General features: G+C 38.2%; 1 protein-coding gene across 3 annotated transcripts in view; it reads right to left on the reverse strand.

The window, feature by feature from the left end:
• Positions 1 to 1,823: 1,823 nt before the first annotated feature.
• The window catches only part of EEA1 (early endosome antigen 1), a 66,495-nt gene continuing 49,212 nt past the window's right edge, over positions 1,824 to 19,106 (reverse strand). For 2 of the 3 annotated variants that reach the window (XR_008482894.1, XR_008482893.1), the window contains 8 exons: positions 13,811 to 13,996; positions 13,275 to 13,406; positions 11,291 to 11,476; positions 10,746 to 10,984; positions 9,178 to 9,298; positions 8,739 to 8,837; positions 6,130 to 7,635; positions 1,824 to 6,097 (listed from right to left, as the gene is read on the reverse strand). Coding sequence is in view for 1 of the 3 variants with exons in the window: in XM_054272799.1 (XP_054128774.1) it covers positions 7,513 to 7,635; positions 8,739 to 8,837; positions 9,178 to 9,298; positions 10,746 to 10,984; positions 11,291 to 11,476; positions 13,275 to 13,406; positions 13,811 to 13,996 (1,086 nt within the window). In the remaining 2 variants the exon portion in view is untranslated. The other variant, XM_054272799.1, reaches the window with a different exon arrangement.

Genomic DNA, 19,106 nt, shown 5'->3' on the forward strand with positions numbered 1-19,106 from the left:
TCCTGGCCAGCATGTCTCCAAGGAGGACAGCCCAGGGGAAGGCAGTATTTACACACAGGCTTGTCTGCCTGGAGATGCAAGCTCAACAGGCTCTTCTGTGGTGTCAAGGGAAACATACCTCAGGAAGGAGCTGAGGGAGAAATTGACTTCCCAATTCAAACCCAATTTCAGAGGAGACCTCTCTTGTCCATCTTTCTCCATATCCACACAGAGCCCCTGCTTCAATAGCTAAACATGGGTTGTTTGGTTATGCCTCCATAATTCATTAGTGGCTCAGGACTGATCTCCCACATTAACCATCTGGCTTCTCTCTGCAACACAGTTCCACCCTGAAAGAGCTTTCCATTTCACAAGTGAGACCTTTATTGGTCTAAAAAATAAAACAAGTGCCACTTTTTGAGTTTTCCAGTTATGCCAATTGTCCAGCTGCATCGACTGTGATGTGAGAACACAGTGACAGAAGGACTTTCACCAAATGTGGGATACTCAGCAGCCTTGCACAGCTATTGGGAATGAAAAGACTACTCTGAATTTAACCTGTGAAAAGAACAGATTTGAAAAACAGTCATTATTACTGTGTTCTCAGGAATGTCAAAGCCTTTGCTGCAGCTCCCCGCAACTCTAAGAAACTGGAACATTTAGCTTGCTCTTACATGTGTGTAAGAACAGTTCATCTACAAGAACAGTACATCTATAGTTGTAAAACTATATATCCACCTTTTCAATGTAGCTTTGCTGTCTGAAACAGAGCAAGGTAGTTTTGAATGATATAACCTGGTCTATTAGAAAGGTCTAATTTTTTTATTATCATTAATAGTCATTCCTTTAACATATTAGAAAACAAAAATGACATTTCAGCAACAATTCATCATAGTTTATACAGAACCCGTTGATGCATGGTGTCACCTTCCCACTCAAATCCACAGCCACCTTCCAGATCACAGAGTTTAAGAATTACAGTGCACACTGGACTAAATTCTTTCACAATGTAAGGCACAACTACATGATCACAAGTAGTAAACACAAACACTGAAAGCAGAACTTAAGAGAATAAAACTTCAATTAAAAAGAAATAAAACCAAAACAGACTCATGCAAAAAATCTATCTACACCTACCAAGATGGTATGATCCAGTTTAGAAGTACAGTACTCTGTAAGTAAAACTGCAACATAAGTCTTTTATAATACATTACTTCTAAATATCAAGTAAAAACTTATATTTTTTTCCATTTATATTTTATACAATTATACAGAAATTAAGCCGTATGAACAATATTCACATCTGCAATAATAAACTGATCATTAAAAGTCAGAAAAGAGGCAAATGAGACCATGTAATTTGTGGCACGCATCCATTACAGAACACCATTCATCAAGTTCACATCTCGAGTACTGAAGGAAAAAACCACGACCAAGTGAATGGTACATTTGGTGACTGAGGCTATCTGTAACCAAACAACAAAGCTCCATACAAAATTGGTTTTACCCAGCAGGCCTTAATTATGAAAGCTTGTGGATGTTAATTTATTATTAATTTATTTCCTGTCCAGCAGCTAGTTTGCAAGGTTGAAGCTACAGAAGTTAAAAGAATTTAAGAGAGTTCACAATAACTTGAAACTGTTGGATTATTTCAAATACACATTAAAAAAAAAAAAAACTTAACTATTTTCCCTTTTGGTGATAAACTTTTGCAATTTTGGCATTCACTATAACTTTTACATAACATGACCGTGAGAAAACCTTATTAAACTTACCTAATGTTTGAATTTCACATTTGAGAGGTAGCTTAAATTAAATCTTATGTGATGGCATCAAATTGGGGCGGTGTGACTTTTTTTGTAACTTTTTTTCTTTTCTTACAAAAGTGACTATTTCTATACAAGCAGCATTTTGGACATATTACTATAAAAAGTTCTGGTATTTGCTAACCCAGCGAGATGCTCTTTCCAACATCCCTTTTGTGCCAGGAATCAAGCTCCAGCGTGGTACAATGGAGGACTTTGCCATGAAGCCAACAGCAGTGGCCTGGACCTGCCAGCACTGACCTGTTGACATTTAACAATGAACATCCTTTCCCAGCCCTCTTTACCCAAAGAAAAAGCACAAAATACAGACAAATTTGGTTTTAGTTTTAAGTTTCCATCACAGGGGGAGGGAAAATTGGAAAATGTGCCTTCCAGGCTCCTGCTTTCATACAATATTGATCCAAAGGGGTAGCAGGGCTTCATCAGTCTTTAAATGCACAGACACTTCTCTATCCACTGCATAGTGAGTGTGTAGTATGTGGGGAGCTACAGACAATATGCAGAGTTTATTACATAACCTAGTACCTACACTCTTCATTATTTGAAACTTAAGTGGTATCTAATATTCTCTCTAAACATGCAAACTTTTTTATTCAGTGTCCATTTAAAAAGAAACAGAAAAAACACCACAAAACCAAATTTCAATGGCAGGACTTACATGCAATTACAGTTGGCTTTGAAAAGTACATCAATTAGTCCTTTTGGAGTGCCTATGTTGGACAATAGTTTTAAACTCATTCTAAAATGGATGCTGAGGTCAAGATTTCAAAACCAAAGAAACAGACAACTGGCAAGATCCTTGCAAATATGTAAAATTCTTTCTTTTCTCATTTTATAATCTTAAAATTAAGTTCTACAAAGACATGTGTGTGACTAACAAGGTTTTTGTTATATGTGGTCTCAGATGATGCGTTTTTGGAAAAAGGAACTGTGAGTGCAGTTCTCCTTAGGGCCAAATGTATACAGTGAAAAATCCAGCTGATTATAAACCTGCTGTCCAATGACTACAGCTAACACATGCAATGCACATGACGCCATTCCACTTACTATAGATTCTCTTAAACAGCCAAAAATGCACAGTGCAAATGACAGTGTTGTTTCCTAGGTCTCTGACAATATGAGAGCAGGAGAGGTGGTACTTAGAAGAGTAATTTATCAGTTTCTACATACTCAAATCACAATATCATTCTTCTTGGCATAGTTTAGAATCTATTTGAACTTCAGGTCCAATATTTTTCTGTCCATCACTGAGTACTGGCCATAAAATTTTTAAGTTTTGTAACAAGCATTTGTTTCCACTCCATGGTGAACTGACACTTAATAATCCAGAAAAGCAGTTGAGTTTTTCAGGTTCCTTTATGAATGTCATTTCTCTTACATCTAGCATGAGAAGCTCAGTTGTTCTGGCTCATGTAATACAAACACAGAGAGGTTACTCCATGCTTCTGCTCCCAAATCCCTTCTTGCTTCACTAATAAAAAAGCTTTTCCAGTGAGGGTTCACAAATAACCCTAATGGTCCCAAAGCCAACAAAAGTAGTTACTCATTGTTCTTGTGTACCTTGTGTTCCACACTCCATGGCAACTTGGTTACTTGACACCTTCCAAAAACAGAGGCAAAAACCCACATTTCACCCTACAGTCATGGACATTTGTGCCAGAGAGTGAAACCAGCTGAAAACTGAGATCCCTCTAAACCTCTTGCCTCTGTTGGAAGCTGCAGCAGAAAATTCCTTTTGTCTCTTCATCTCCAGACAGCAACTTTTCCTACTGTGACTCATTACTTTTATCCTCTTCATTCAACATTTGCAGAAGGGGGAAGATTACATTAGGGAGTACGTGGGGAGAAGAAATAAATAACAGTGAAGGAGAGCCAGCTAAGATCAAAAGCCTGCCACGGACCTCTGCAATGCTACCTGTCTCCAGTGTGATGTACTGCTGACATAAGGCCAGAGTGGAACAGCAGGATTTGGCATTTGTGGGGCAAAAATCCAAGGGACTGTGAGTCTTTGACTGGGAAGAGAGGTGTTGTCTCCAGGAAGTTAAAAGAACCTCTCCCCACCCTTAGTAAGACCATCCTTTACACATTTACAAAAGCTTCTGTAGCTTATTTCTGCCCATGAAGCAGTTGGTCTCTCACATTCTGCTCCTGCAGCAATTCTGAATGTGGATGGAGTATCCTGCAGATGGCACAGTTTCAAGAACAAAGCCCACACTTCACTGTCCCATTCCTGATGCCACAGTAAGGAGTAGCAATCAAAAGCTGCTTGAGGATCCCACAAACCTACTGGTTTGAGTGCTGGTTTTGCCATCATTTTCACCTCTTCCTCTAAAATGGCCACTCCTCAGGGAATCAGAGCATTCTGCCTATTGCTAGAAGCTGTAAAAACACATAACTATGCATTCTCCAGTTCCAAGAGTCCGTCTCTTCTGCCATTTTATTATTTTTCCCCTCTGTTTCTGTGTCTGCAGTCTCAAAAATCAGTGAATTAAAATGTTTTGACTGGAATCCTTTTTTTACTGTGGTAATAGTCACCAGGCTTTTTACTTTTTACTTGGTTTTCAAGTTACTTAGAAGGCAGTGGAACAAAAAGCCCACATTCCTACTGAAACATGCCCATCAAAACAGATTCTGCAAGCATATTTGTAAATACACAGCTTTTCACCTTTCAGTTTCCCTTATTATGGGATATTTTCTTGAGCTTGAACACAGATTCCAACCTGGCAGTGAAGCCAAGTATTATAGAGTCAGTCCACCATCAACTTGTCAACAAATACAGACCAGAACCAAGAGTTACAAGTACAAAACAAGGAGCATGAGACTCAGCCATGGAGTCATAAATTCACTTTTCACAGTGAAAAGCTGTGGAAATCATGATCTATTGCTGCAGAATCAAAGCTCAAACATGAAAGTTTCTACCCCACTGTTCCTCCAGATTTTAACAATCCTTCTTTCTACAAATGTGCATTCAAAAAGCATTTCCATCTCCTCTAAAAGCTGCTCATATAAACTAGGCAGCAAAAAGCAACTTTCAAAAATTAAGCTGGTTTTGCCCCTGAAGCTGAAGAGCTCCACTTCAAGGTGTGATCTGCAGTCAACCAACCGCACTGCTTCAGCAGCCCGCTGAGAAAGGTGACTCTGCTTGTCTTTATACAATGATATCCCAAAAGGCTGAATTAAGAGAGCTTCTAGAGCTTCCTTCCAGAGCTTCTACCACTGAAGAAGTCACTCCTGAGCTTTCATATGTTCCCAATCAAAAGCAAAATGCCTAAACACAACTGAATCTTCTAACCACTTTCCAAGTTCCACTGAAAGATCCCCATCTTCCTCTGCCTCATGTGTTTTAATCTTAGGCAGCTGTGGGAAGTTTCTCCCTTCCTGCTCAAAATCCCTCCTGTTCTGTGTGGCTGTCATTCACCCAAAGAACAGCACAAGGCTCTTGTGTGTTACACAAAAGGGCAGAATGCATCTATGCTGGAGCACAACCGTCACATCTCTACTTTTCCCACATTTCTAAAGCCAGACAAAGAAAGACTATAAAGCAATTTTTTTTGTTTCTCTCAGTAAACAAATAAATAGAAAAAAAAATCCCAGAGGCAGAGATTCTGTTCATATTTTCTATTCAAAAGATTCTTATGCCAAACAGTTATACTGATGAGGAGAAACAGGGAGTCCAGAGGCTCTGTTCATATGGAATTGTTGCAGCAGTTTGTTTTTCTTTTTTGAGCCAGCAACTCAAGTCCAAACCAGAAAAACAGGTCAGTGTTTTGTATGAACCACAGTTGCAACCCAAACCCTTCTACTATGACAAGAACAAGTCACATCATTCAGCTGTCTTCTGGGAAATAAGAACTGAATTTTAACAGAACTCCTTGACAGTGCAAATGTAGAACTTGCTGGGTAAGGTGAAAGAGGATATGAAACATATAGATCACTACTTCTGGAGTAGAAGGACGAAGTTTCCTCACTTGACAGTTAATCAAGACATTTTTTATAAAGAAGACACTTCTTCATTCACATATAGAGCTGTAACTAGATAAAAGCAAACAAACCTTCCTAATGATGACTAAGCTACCATCATTGTGACAGAATTTGATTCCTTGCCTCAGAAAAGAAGTAGAGGAATTCAGGACACAACTTTTTTCTCTGAACAGCTGGCAAAAATTGGTAAGATACTGAAGCATTTGAGGGGTAGAGAATTTATTAGGGTATTTAAGACAAAAAAAAAATTCCTAAATATTGGAAGGCATAACCCCTGCTTAGAAAATATAATCTTAAGGGTTTGAAATACCCTTAGAAAATATAATCTTAAGGGTTGAAATACCAGACAGAAAGGAAGGAAAAATTAGAGACAGGCAAGCAAAAATGAAGAGGTGCAAACAAAATCACAACAAAAAAGAAGTATGGAGCTTACACGAACTGCACAAGAAACTTCTGTTCCCAGTACAGAAAGCATGAATAAATATTTATTGTCATACATATTGGCCTCTTTGTTAGAACTATTTGGCTTATAACAAAGCCAGTTTTCCATTCTAAGCAGACTAAATCACACAATTAACATAACACTTCAGAGCCCCTGGTAATGGGGGTCAGATGGAGTAATGGAAAAGTGAGGTTTGTTAGGTGTTACAGGAGTTCAACTTCTTCCACCAAAAGCTGAGGAAGGGACAGAAGAAAAGGCCAGAAAAACTACAGCTGTCTCAAAAAATAATTTTTCTCAGTTGGATGCCTGGCTTGGAAGGTCTGGATGTCCCTTAGAACAGCAGTGATCTCTCAATGCTTCCAGGGTATGGGCAGGGGCAGAGATGTGCTACAGGCTTCTACCAGCATTGTTTCTTTGCTTTTTAATGCAAAACAACATGATGTAAGAGTTTCTTGAATATTAGAATGTGTCAACCAAATTTGTAAACGTGAAATCAATCACTATGGGATGAAATATTGTAATGCATAATATTGCTACAATGCCAGATAAACTTTGTCTCATCACTTGTTCACACATAACTCTCTCAGAAAGACAGATGCACTCACACACCAACTATGCAATAGAGCACATGTAAAGGTGTTCCAGCACCCAAGTGCTGTATTAGATAAGGACTTGGGTGCTGATAATACAAGTGGGCAAATAAACTGAGTTGAAGTTGAGTCCAGCCATTACCCTCATTGTGGAGTTCAAACTTCAGAAAGAAAAACAAGAACCAGAGAGATAGAAAAAAAACCAAACAAATCACAGGGGGTTATAAAGACCATCAGATACACAATCAAATGCAACAATTAGTTATGTTTTTACAGCAACATTTGATACATAAAATCCTCACAAGTTTGCATCTTCCTTTGTCTTTGAAGGAAACAAGAATAAATTCCAATATCACATAAATGCCGTTTCTCTTGAACAAAAAAATAAAAGATAAAAAAATACATTGTTACTCCTCTGTTTAAACTTTATTTACAAATAACTGGATAGTTCTAATCTAGACATAAAAGCTCTTTCCATGATGAATGTCAGTAAGCTATGAATTATCTGAGCCCATGTCTCACGAAAAAATACAATAGTTTTGCTTGGTATCAATAAACATTTTAAAATATACTAGATTTTGCCAAGTGTTACAATCATTGTCCAAACTGAATAGTAGTCTGAGTGCTGAATGAAGTGCATCAACAGAAATAGTAAATTTTAGTGTAACCTTTCTTTGTCACTCACGACAGCCAGTTATCCTTGCAAGTCATTAAAGCAAGTGTCACAGACTCGGACAGGCTTCTTGGAAGAAGGAGTTAAGGCATTCTTTGCTGAGCACTCAGCACAAAAGATATTTCCACACTGTCTACAGTGATGCTGCAAAAGAGAAGAAACATACATGCTGAATATCAGTGGCAGTGATCACTAATAGAGACCACTATCATGTCAAGTCAACTCCCATGTTTCAAAAATTACTCTTAATTTTTAATTGGCAGTCACATAGCAGAGAGAAGGTAATTTCAGTAAATCCTTTCTAAAGGGTATATGATTAAAACATTCAGAAGTGCTTCACTGAGTCAAGAGAATATCTCAGTTTCAGAAAACAGAAAATAGTTCATCCTCCTCTTGAATTTGTTCTCTTGAGCTTGTTCTGGTCACATGAAATACATTCTTCTTATACGTAATTACCTGCTTTCACATTGAGAATTATCCTTGAATCAAAGGATCCAGCAGTCTCTGTTCAAAGACTACCCAAAGAACATCACCAAAATAGTGCAGGCCAGGGGGAGTCACCTAAGACTATATCAGGAAGCTCTGCAAAAATGAACCTCACAAATATCCCTCATCTACTTCATTGCAAAGCCACTTGTTGGAGGGGTGCTCATCTCTGGATGAATGGCAGACCCTGCCAATTGATGATAACATCTTAGCTGACCATAGCAGTATTTCAAGCAAGGTCTGACTCCAGACCAAAAACACATCCAGTTGTTTCTTCTGCTCCATGTTTACAAATGTATAGTCACAAAGCACCAGATCATAGTGATGCCTCATATTTTCACACATATCTAATTTCAACCAAATTACATTCTTTTTATACCCATAAATCTATATCTCCATATGGATATATGGAGATATATATATATCTCCATATATCCATAAATCTAGTTCAGATCAGTTATAAATATATTTTCTGTAAATATGCTTACAACAGTAATTTTGCCTGCTTGCTTTGGGAATTGAAGCATTTTAACTCTGTTTATAAATTGATGCTGCTAAAATGGAAAAAGAATCATGAATAAAGCAAGCTCCACAGCCATTATTTTTAATATGTTAAGGCACTTTAAACAATAACTGTATTCTGAGATGTCTTGAAAATCACAGCACGATTCAGGCCATTTTCTGAAGGCTGTATCCAATCCAAGGGTTTGGAAACAATAAAAATAGAAAAACACCATAGCCACAGAGTAGAACACACCTACCCTTCTTACTGTCACCGAAAAGCCTTTTCCACAGGCCATACAATTCTGTACCTCATTGTCTTCTGCCCACTTCCTGTTGAGAGCTTGTGTGTGTTTGATCTATACAGAAGATGTAAAAAAAAATCAGGCTTTTTTAAAAATTGCATGTCTATTTCCTCTAATACCCTCTATTTCCACAGCATGCATTACCTATTGCAAAATAAAAGCACCAATTCTGTCACGATACTCAGGGCTTATGGCTATTCAGAGAGGAAACCTTCTAAGCTTCAAAACTATAAGCAGATTTAATAACACACAGACAGACCCTCACACACCACAAACATAACACCTTAATTCACTCTAGAAAGGCAACCCATCACCAAACTGACACAAATTTGAAATTCTCCTAAGATCCCAAACAGAGAATCAACAGGTTTTATAGCTTCAAATCAAATTATACCTGCAATGACTGGTTTTCTCGGCCAAGTTCCTGCATTGCAGCCGTTGTATTGTCCAACTTTTTCTTCATTTCTACAAGTTTGGCCTGAAGCTTTTCAATTTCTCCCTCACTTTTTATACACCTGAGGCAAAATAAGAAACAGTCAGCTGAAAGCATTTAAGACAATGTACACTGTGTGTCCTTTGAGCCAGTTGTCAGTCTGAGAACTTACCCGCATAAAATCCAGCCAAAAAAATCCTTACTCTGAAAAGTTCTTGGATGCCTTAACTAGGAAAACATTCTGTTGTAACAATCAGTTAAAGATTATACTGGCATTGCTCCTAAGTATCTGCAGCTTATCAATACCTGGAGTTACACCCCAAGCCAGGGACAGTGCTGAAGGCAGTCCCTCAACAGCAAGCCCTGGTAAACACCCCTGTGCAATGGGACACTCTCCCAAACCAGCTGCTGCAGATCAGGTCAGGCAATAGGGCAGAAAAGAAACCTTTTTCTTCTACCAAGGCCACCTCCCATCAGCTGAAACTCAGTTAGCTGCTCAAAGCCAAATTTCAAAGGGTATTTTTCTGCCAAGCTGTAAACAGCTACAGGATGAGTTCAACACAGTACAGCAAGGGATTGCCAAAGAAAGAGGATCTCACTTGAATTGATCCCATCCTTTTCCAAGGTCTACTGCTCAGAAGTCAAACCACCAAGCTTGACAGTACTGACAGAAGTTTTCCCCTCTGCCTTCACCAAACATGTCAGGAAATAAGGACAAAGAAAGCTTCCTGTCTCACAGGTATTTCTTCTACCCTGGAAATCACTGCATTCAAGTAGCTCCTGCTGCTTTGCAAGGCCTCCTGCTGTCTGAAGGAAAAGCACTCTGCTTACCTTAGATTTAAATATATTGTAGAGACAACAGCAGGATGGGAGAAAATAAAACTGCAGCTTTTCAGGAGGAAGAAAATGCCTCCTTTGTGAACTTTAGTCTATCTAATCCAATTACACTCAGTCTCCTAACACAGAGTAGTGGGCACACCTGGGATTTCCTATGCAAATTCTGTGTTACTTAAGGGGTCTCTTCCAGGCTTCTGGATGACTTGGGCATGTATTCAAACTGAATCAAGGCATGGGAACCTCACAGTGATGGAGAAGGACAGTTAGCTCAGGTAAGAGAACTTCTCCCTGCCCGGCCCCACAAGGTTGACACAACAGATGAGAAGCTACAGCCTATACACCTGAAATCTCAGAGAAGCCCAGTGGATTTAGAAGGGTCTTACAGATGGACATAAATCTTTCAGAGCAAGCACAGAGCTGTAGCTTTGTTAATTAGTAAAGATCCTGATAAGCCTGCCCTGTTTTCTACAGAATGATCACAAAGAGCACAGTTGGTTCCCAAAACCTCTTGCTGTGCTTTGGTAGAGATGACAGAGAGTTGCACTCTGGAAACTGCACCCACAGCCCAGGAACTAAGAGCAAATACAAATTTAAATAAAGCATGAACATAGAATCGCAAATCAACTCAAGTTTTCACCCTCAGTTCATTTAATTTCTCAAACTACACTTCCTTAGTCATGACCACAGCTTACCTCTCCAGCAAGGCTCTTCTCTCATCCTGATTATTCTGGACTGTTGCTTCCAGGACAGCGTTGTCCCCACGTAAGTCATCTGTCTGCTTCTCCAGCTCACTCACTCGTCTTTGACTGCTCTGCCACTCTTTCTTCATGGTAGCCAGGTTTTCATTCAGGGCTGTCACCTGCATGGTGAGCTTGGTCTCTTTTTCCTCATGTTTCCGTTTTTCTTCTTCTTTGTCTTTTTTCTCTGTGTGCTATAAAAACAATGGGAAAATTAAAAACAAGCTTCCAAGCATTCGTTCCCTACTCCCTACATTTAACTGAGCCAAAGAATCTTACTGCAATAGAATCACTACTTTTAATCAACACACTCTACTAGACAAGGCTGTCACCTCACTGAATTTTCCTACACCATTAAATGCCTCACAGATTTTTTTATCTTGTCATTTAAAAGCTCCTGTAAAGTGAAATTAAAGTCAACCCATTGCATCCTTTCTGTCTCTGGAAAAATCCGAAGGCATGTTCATAAAACAGCAGTCTCATTCTCTCTATATACTAACCAGTTTGGCTTCAATTTCAGCACATTCTTTCTTCAGCTCCTCTTCTCTCTTTTTCAGCTGATCTTTGACAGCTTGATGTTTTTGTTTCTCCTGTTCCAGAGTTGAATTCACAGTATCTATTTTGCCCTGCAGTTCTAATTTCTGTTGAATCAATAGCTGGTTTCCATCCTTGAGATTTGTCACCTCCTGTTAGGATATAGAATTCAAAGTTAAAGTAGCAACTCTGAAAGTGTAAATTGATTTAAATTAAAATTATTGTAATTCTTTCCTAGGAGAGGACAGTGATAATTTTTAGTTTCATCACTAGAAGAAAGGATGATTTTATAGAGTAAAGTATCACTGATTTTCATGATCAAAGATTTTTAACTTATATTATGATCAACATTAAATTTTTAAGATAATTTTAATATATGTTTCTACTAAAGTAGAGAGGAAGATCTGTTGAATTGTTTCCTACCACTCCTTGAAAAGATGCATTCATTGTCATTTTTTAGGTACAGCTCTAAAATTTACTTCACAGTGCTCTCTGTTTGCAATAATGAGGTTAAAAACTTTGTAATGACAATGTAAAACTGAATGCTGATGGAAGAAAGTTAGTTTCTATTAGTCCTCAATGTATAAAAAAATTACTCTCTTTTAAGCAAATGGGATGATGTAAATAATGGCTTTACTTGTTCTTCTGTAATTGAACTCAAGTAGAACAGTTCATTTAATTAACAGAAATAATTTTCCTTACATTTACACAGTCAAGGGTACAGGTTCTAACAGAATAATAGGGGTGGAGCATTTTCCATAAATCAAAATTCACAATATGAGTTAAAACCAAACCAAGGACAGTGAAAAGAACATATCCTCAGAACAAGAGGATGCCCTACAGATACATATAAATCTATTCCTTGCTAGGAGATGGGAAACAGAATTTAAGTCTTTAGGAGGCTTAAATTAAGTCTAACTAAGTCTGATTGCTTGTAGGGAAATGAAGACATTACTATTAAGCTGATACTGGTGTGCACACCTTTTACATCTTCATAAATATTATTCTTTAGAATAGAGATTTTAGGAACAACAAGAATTAGAATACCTTTCCCCAAGCACAGAGTGCTCAAGAGAAACAAAGTACAGACTTATACCTAAAAATTACAGACCATTTTCTAAACAATGGAGAACAAAAGAACATCTGAAGGCTGTAAGCAATCATGTTATTTTCTTTTATTTTTATTAATGTATAGGGAATTGTACCTGTATTTATACTTGTGCAATAATTTAAACTAAGTGTGCTTAACAGATGCAAATATAACTGCTTATGGAAAACACAAACTGCAGCCTTTTAGGAAATTTAGCTTTTATAGGGACTAAAAAACCAGAATATGTAGAGTGTGGCATGAAACGGTTAGTTTCACTGAAGACTAAAAATTATTTCATTAAATCCTCTCAACCTTTAACCTTTAAAGAGCTCAACTGATTGTTATGATTTTGGAAGAGAGTTAGTCTTTTATGAAGCTCCTGACATTTGCCTTCTTTGAGGCTTCCCCAACTGTAACTTTTTAAGACATTTTAAGAAACAACAGTAAGAGAATTTCATCTCTACCATGCATCCTTGAGAAGTCCCAGATGTGCCTAGAATATGTGGAAAACTTCACCATTGTGATTCTTCTGGACCACTTTTCATTTCAGAATAGTCAAACAGGGGTATGCAGAGTGAATTTACAGTGGAACTGAAGAAAAGCCAGGACATACAACCCATCCTGAAGCCAAGACAAGTTATGCAGCCTACTGGCTCACTAGGCCCTGGGGCTCATCACCAACCAAGACATCATTGCTGAGGGAGCTCAATAAAATCTGAGCTTTGGTTCCCTTACCTGTACTACCAATATTTACAGTAACCATCTTTGCAAAGCCATTCCAGAAAACATCTACTGAGTAGACACATATTTCTCATCACATAACCAAACACATGAAGAAGACTTAGCTTGTCTCAATGTACCTTCTCAAATTCTTGCTTGCAGGCTTTAAGCTCTTCACCCAGCTTGGCACTTTCTTTTTCAAGTCTGTTCCTTATTTCCTGGAGCTCTGCCGTTTTACATTTTTCATTAGCCAAATCTTTTTCTTTCAAAATCTTGAAGAGAAATAGAAGTGCAAGAAAAGTTACCTCTTCCAAATTCACAAAATAAAAAACCCAACCAAACAAAAAACATTCAGGGCCCAAAAACTATTTGGTAACTTTGTAACTATGGAGAAACAGCTGCCATTTATCTATCTATAGTTTGTAATGCAATTAGCAGCATGATTCCAGTTTTAGATTTAAAACTAATAATGTTTTCCCACCTGTCTAGAAAAATGAAAGCATATTCTGAACCGAATTCAGTACAACTGTCTCTTTTCACCAGAGGTTCAGTAGAACTGTTATTGCTATGCACTACAACAGTGTTATGCTCTCAAATCAGAAAATAATAAAGGGTGCCTGCATGGGGTGGATGTGATATCTCCTGTGTGGAGATTTCAAAAGGCAGAGGCATTTACCCTGTCATTCTGAAGATCTTGCAGCATTTTGGTCTTCTCACCCAGCTGCTGTTCTTTCTTTGATGCATCCTGCTCCAGTGCAGACTGAGCTTTCTTCAGCTCCTGAATCTGTTGATTACTGCTAGCAATTCGATTCCTGCTGGAAACTAATTCTTCTTGAGCTAGAGCAAGTTTTTCTTCTGTGGACTAATCACAAAGAGAGTTCTGCAAGTTATCCATCAGTATAAAAATTACAGATACTAAACAGCCACTTAAACATTTTCCAAGTAGAAAAACTGCTACCTGGTGTGCAACATTTAGCTTCAAATGTCGACAGAGCATAATTACAGAAACTTCCAGTTTACAAGGTTACCCAAAGTAAAAAGAAACTATGCCAGCTTAATTTCCAGGAACAAAAACTTACTGTACGTATTCCAGCCTGCATCCTTGCACAGACAAAAGGTGATAACAGGCAGAAGGGCAAAGAACAAAAAGTGACTGCCACAAAGAGAATACACTTGAATTTGCTCACATAAATTAATTTTATTATCTAGGCAAATCAACTGTTCTATAACTCTAGATAGCTGTTACTTAAGAAGCAGTGAAGCTATACTTTGAAGATTTCAAAAATTATTCAATGCTATTTGCCACCAATGACTTAATAAAGTTAGTACTAGGTCAACTGTAAAATTTTTAAAAATTCTGGAGTAAAATGTATAGGATAAAAATGCTAATATCCGGATAAAATGTTTCACAGTTTCTGCTGCATAAGCATTGTAAACAATAAGTTTAAACTTTCATTCAAAATCCAGAGATGATACTTTATTTGCTTCTAATTCTCACCATTAGCTAGAAAAAGAACTTTGATTTATATCTCTGAAACAGGTCACAAAATCCCAAGAAACAATACAAAACTTGCACCCAAAGCCAAGCTCATTCTGTTTGCCCACAACAAAGTCTAACTTTGGGAGGTCTTTTTCAGTTTTTAAACCTTCTAGCTTAGCTAAAGACTAGTTCCACTTGAAACCAACAAGGAAAAAAACAAGTAAACAAACTCATCCTCTACTTCTCCAAAATATTGGTATTTATGTAAACTTTTGATGCTATGATATAGAAAATGAGCCGAGATTTATTATTACTAATAAGTTTATTGCCTTCAGTGCAACAGTAAGGATTTAAATTCTTCCAAGAAAAACTCAACTCTTTTTGAAGTTCTTGCTTAAATATTAATCAAACCTCTTGTTGAAGGTTAGTGGTTTTAAGAGGAACTATAAGCAGAATTTTCACTTAATTCAATTATGCATATGCTTTAGTCACTCCCATATTGATTTAAAAGCTAATTCATTTCTGATGCCTCATGACCCTCCTTTGTAATATCTAAAGTATTTTGCTTGTAGAGTCAGATTTAATTTGAAACAGCAGTGATGGAATACTGCTGATTCAACAGCATTTTCAAGAATCCCCATGACTCTTAAAAAGCTCACACCAGCTTTAAAATCAATTTTCAGGCAAATTACTTCACTTGCTTTCTAAGCTATTAGAATTTACTACTTAGTACTTTGAAAGGTGTTGACTCAGAATTTTTTGTAAAAAAAATACAAGATGCTTCTGCAGTTTCAAGGTATCAGGGTTGGTATTTCAGAAAGCAAAATTATCTCACCCTGTGTGCAGTGGAATACCATTATCTTCCTAACACTGAGGGAGTATAGGAATTTTAGCATCATCATATAACATCTTCAACAGTCTCTGAAGTTTTAGAAAGAAACATAGTAAAGCCACAACTTTCATTCAATTCTGTTTCTAGTAGAAAAAATGTGGTTACATCAAATTTGCTAACACCAGATGATTAAATTTGATGAAGTGGACAGTGACTTCTCTCTCAACCCACGCCTCAAAGTGTCTGCACTGTACAGATCATCTCATTGTATCTACACGGAGGCTGAGACAAGGAACAGGTACTGAACAAAAGAGGTCAATCAGTACTTATTTGTGTAAATAAAGAGAAGTGCTAAGCTGACTGGTACACGCTTTAAATAAATACAAATATTTTAAAATTACAGTTTGATTCACAAATGGTCCTAGCAGGGTGGTGGATTCGATTCATTCTACCTACATGAAGTGCACAAAAAAGCATCTGAGTCTGTGTGCTCCCTGATCCCAGTCCACAAGGATCAACATTAAATTATTCATTAAATTAGATGCTAACCTGATCTCTCTTCATTCCCTAAGAAAAAGAGTTAGACTGACTGTATACAACTTAGGCTTCTGACTTACACAACCAAGGTCTGGCAAGTATGAATTTTGTTCCAGAACATTCACTGAATACATGCTGTCAGCAATGCCAACACTGAAGACAAAGAAACATTCTTTTGAAAACACAGAAGAAACCAGGACTGACTACAAAAAGCACAAATGCCAAAACTCAAGAATATTTGGCAGAGCTCAGGAGATCAGATTCACAGAAAATATTCTCGCACTAAGTCAAAATCGAGGCAAAAATACCAGTTTGTGTATTTTTATTAACTCTTCTATATAAAAAATGCCTTCTTTGCACACACACACACAAAAAAAGTGTGAATATACCTTTTTATAAATAAGTATTATTTATAAAAATATATACTGATACTTATATAAATATGTGTGTGTATATACAAAAATTATTTAGTGGTATTCTTTTTCAATTATATATATTCTTTTTTATCAAAAACTATGGCTTTAACAAACACTCAAATCTTATTTCTTTTTCCAGTCCCAAAGACGAAAGCATGTGTGAAAGTTACCGTTAGAGACATTTTTAATCCAAAGTAGATTTGCAGCAAATAGTATCATAAAATTATAACTACATTCCCACTCCAGTTTTGGGGGTTTTTGTTTGGGTGTTTTGTTTGTTTTGGTTTTTTGTTGGGTTTTTTTATGATAGCACTTGTCCCTGTCCTGTGCAGGACTCAGAGCTGCACGGCCGCACCTGGCCACAGCTCCATGGCTCGGGGCTGTGCTGAGGAGCCGGCGCGCAGCTGCGAAGCTGCCCGCAGCGCTCATCCCCTTGCCGGGCTCACTCCGCCCGCAGCCGGAGCCGAGCCGCGGGTGCCAGCAGCGCCTTTCCCGACACATGCCGGCAGATGGTGCTCCGTGCCCAGCCCAGCACCCAGAGCCTCTCACCGCCCTCGGCCCCGCCACCAGCATGGTGCCACACCACGTGAGCGTGGCTCGGTTTTCCATTCAAACCCCCCATGCCTCTTCTGGACAATGCTGGGCTCCTGACAGTGCTGACTCAACAGCTCTGCAGGGAGGTCGTAACTCTGCTAAAAATCCTGCTCTGAAAGACACCCAAGTTTTAGAAACTTCTACTGCTGCCTACTGAGAAGATTAAGGCAAATCTAAAGCTCAGTCTGCCCATCAGCTTTGGTTACAAACTTCACACAAAACACACAGCTCTGGGTCAAATGAGCTACTTTTAATAAGTAACTTGCCCAAGGCAAAACATCATGCAGTCAACTGATTTTGAATAGGCTGTGAAATTCTACTACAAAGTTCTTCAGTGGCATTTTGATACTCATCTCTCAAGATTAACATTTTTACTCTGAGGCTGTCTGAATGTGTATTTGCTTTTGAGGTCTTCTAAGACAAGTTATTGTCAGGATCTTTAGCTTGTCAGAGTGACCCCGAGAAGAGTTCAAAAGTCTCTTTTCCCAGCCCAGCGCTTGAAGAAGGAGTCAGGGCTCTTCATTTCTTGGTCTCAAGGTTGTTTATTGTATCTTATCTATAAAATTCTTACTCCTGCCCTGCCGAGGTCCACTCAGCAGGACAGTTCCAGGTGCACTGCCTGCCCCCGGGGCAGTGTTATATCTTTATACTAAAAACTACGTGTACAATGTTTACAATTACTTTCCAACACCTATCACCTATGTTAGACAGCGAGCTGCTACTCTAAACCAATCTGTAAGTGCCAACAGCACAGCAGAAGGTGGAGGCCAAGAAGAAGGAGAGACTGGACACGCCCAGATCCCTCCATCTTGCCTCCCTTAATCTCCATTCTAAAAACCCCAAAACCTACTTTTTCACTATCATTCTACTTAATTTGTAATGGCTTGCAGATCTTCATCTAAGGTTGGTAATTTGCTCCATGGGTCATAATCAAAACCACAGGCATTCTGGGCTCTGTGCCAGGGTCTCTGAGACCCCTGACAGGGGTCTTGGCTGCTCAGGACAGCCAGAGGGATGTCCTGGATCCTGACAAGTTATCACTGCTTCTGTAGTTTAATGTTGTACTGAGGTAGCACAACCATGATTAAAGTTCAGTTCCCCACCTTTTCCCCCTTCCAGGAAAAAAAAAAAAAAAAAAAAAAAGTGGCATCAATCAGACCTCAGTAATCCTAATTAATATATTACAAAATTTTTTTACAAAATTTTTAAATCAAGCAAACAGCCTCCAAATTGGTACACCACTTCAGTACTTAGGAACCCAAATCTTCTTCAGCCTCTCTAGGCTCCACAGAAACTTACACAATAAATCAAGTTACCTGATTGTTCACCTTAAAAATCTTCTTTCCCCATTGCCATCACCTTATTTTACCTTTTAGCATAGAGCTCTCCCTCTCTCTTGCTACGATCCCCATCAGGTCTAAATACATGTGAGACACTTACTGTCCCATTTTATATTTGACAGAACTAGAGGTCATCAAACTGCTTTAATAACAATACTTATTCACAGCTATTTTGCAACAAGTGATATACCTTAATGAAAACTACACCAAACCCCCCACTCTGTTACTGAACACATCCAATGCTTCTACAGGCCACTCCATTACCAAAAGGTGATTTAAATGCATTGCAGGAAATAAACTCACAGATGTATATGTGCAATAGTAACAAACTGAAAGAAAGAATATGCTTAAACCACCACTGCTTGTTAATCATGCAGAAGTTCTCCACAATTTAATGTAGCAATTCAACCATGGTGCACTGAATGTGAAGCTTCAATAAGCTGCAGGGAAACATGGCAGGTAATTTATCACTACAGAGGAGTAAGTCTAATAAAACTGCAGTGGCCTATATGTAAAGGAGGTACTTCTCTGTTTCTTAAAATAACCTGAACCTGGCGTTCAGTCTTTGGGGCACAGAATGTCCTTGGGACTAACTGAGGCATTGCCTTAGTACTGACACGAAGCAGAAGGCCAGAAAAAAGGGCCAAAAAACACCTTTGCTGACTGGCTCAACTCTCAGCAATACCTCTTTGAAGGCACTGCACACTAATACAAAACCAGGTAACTTCAGGAATACCAAAAACTTCAAGAAGTAAATTTTTGCACTTGTATTC

Source organism: Melozone crissalis, unplaced genomic scaffold (assembly GCF_028551555.1).
Source record: "Melozone crissalis strain CALT ecotype California unplaced genomic scaffold, PUWL_Pcris_2 ptg000004l_1, whole genome shotgun sequence".
NCBI lineage: Eukaryota > Metazoa > Chordata > Aves > Passeriformes > Passerellidae > Melozone > Melozone crissalis.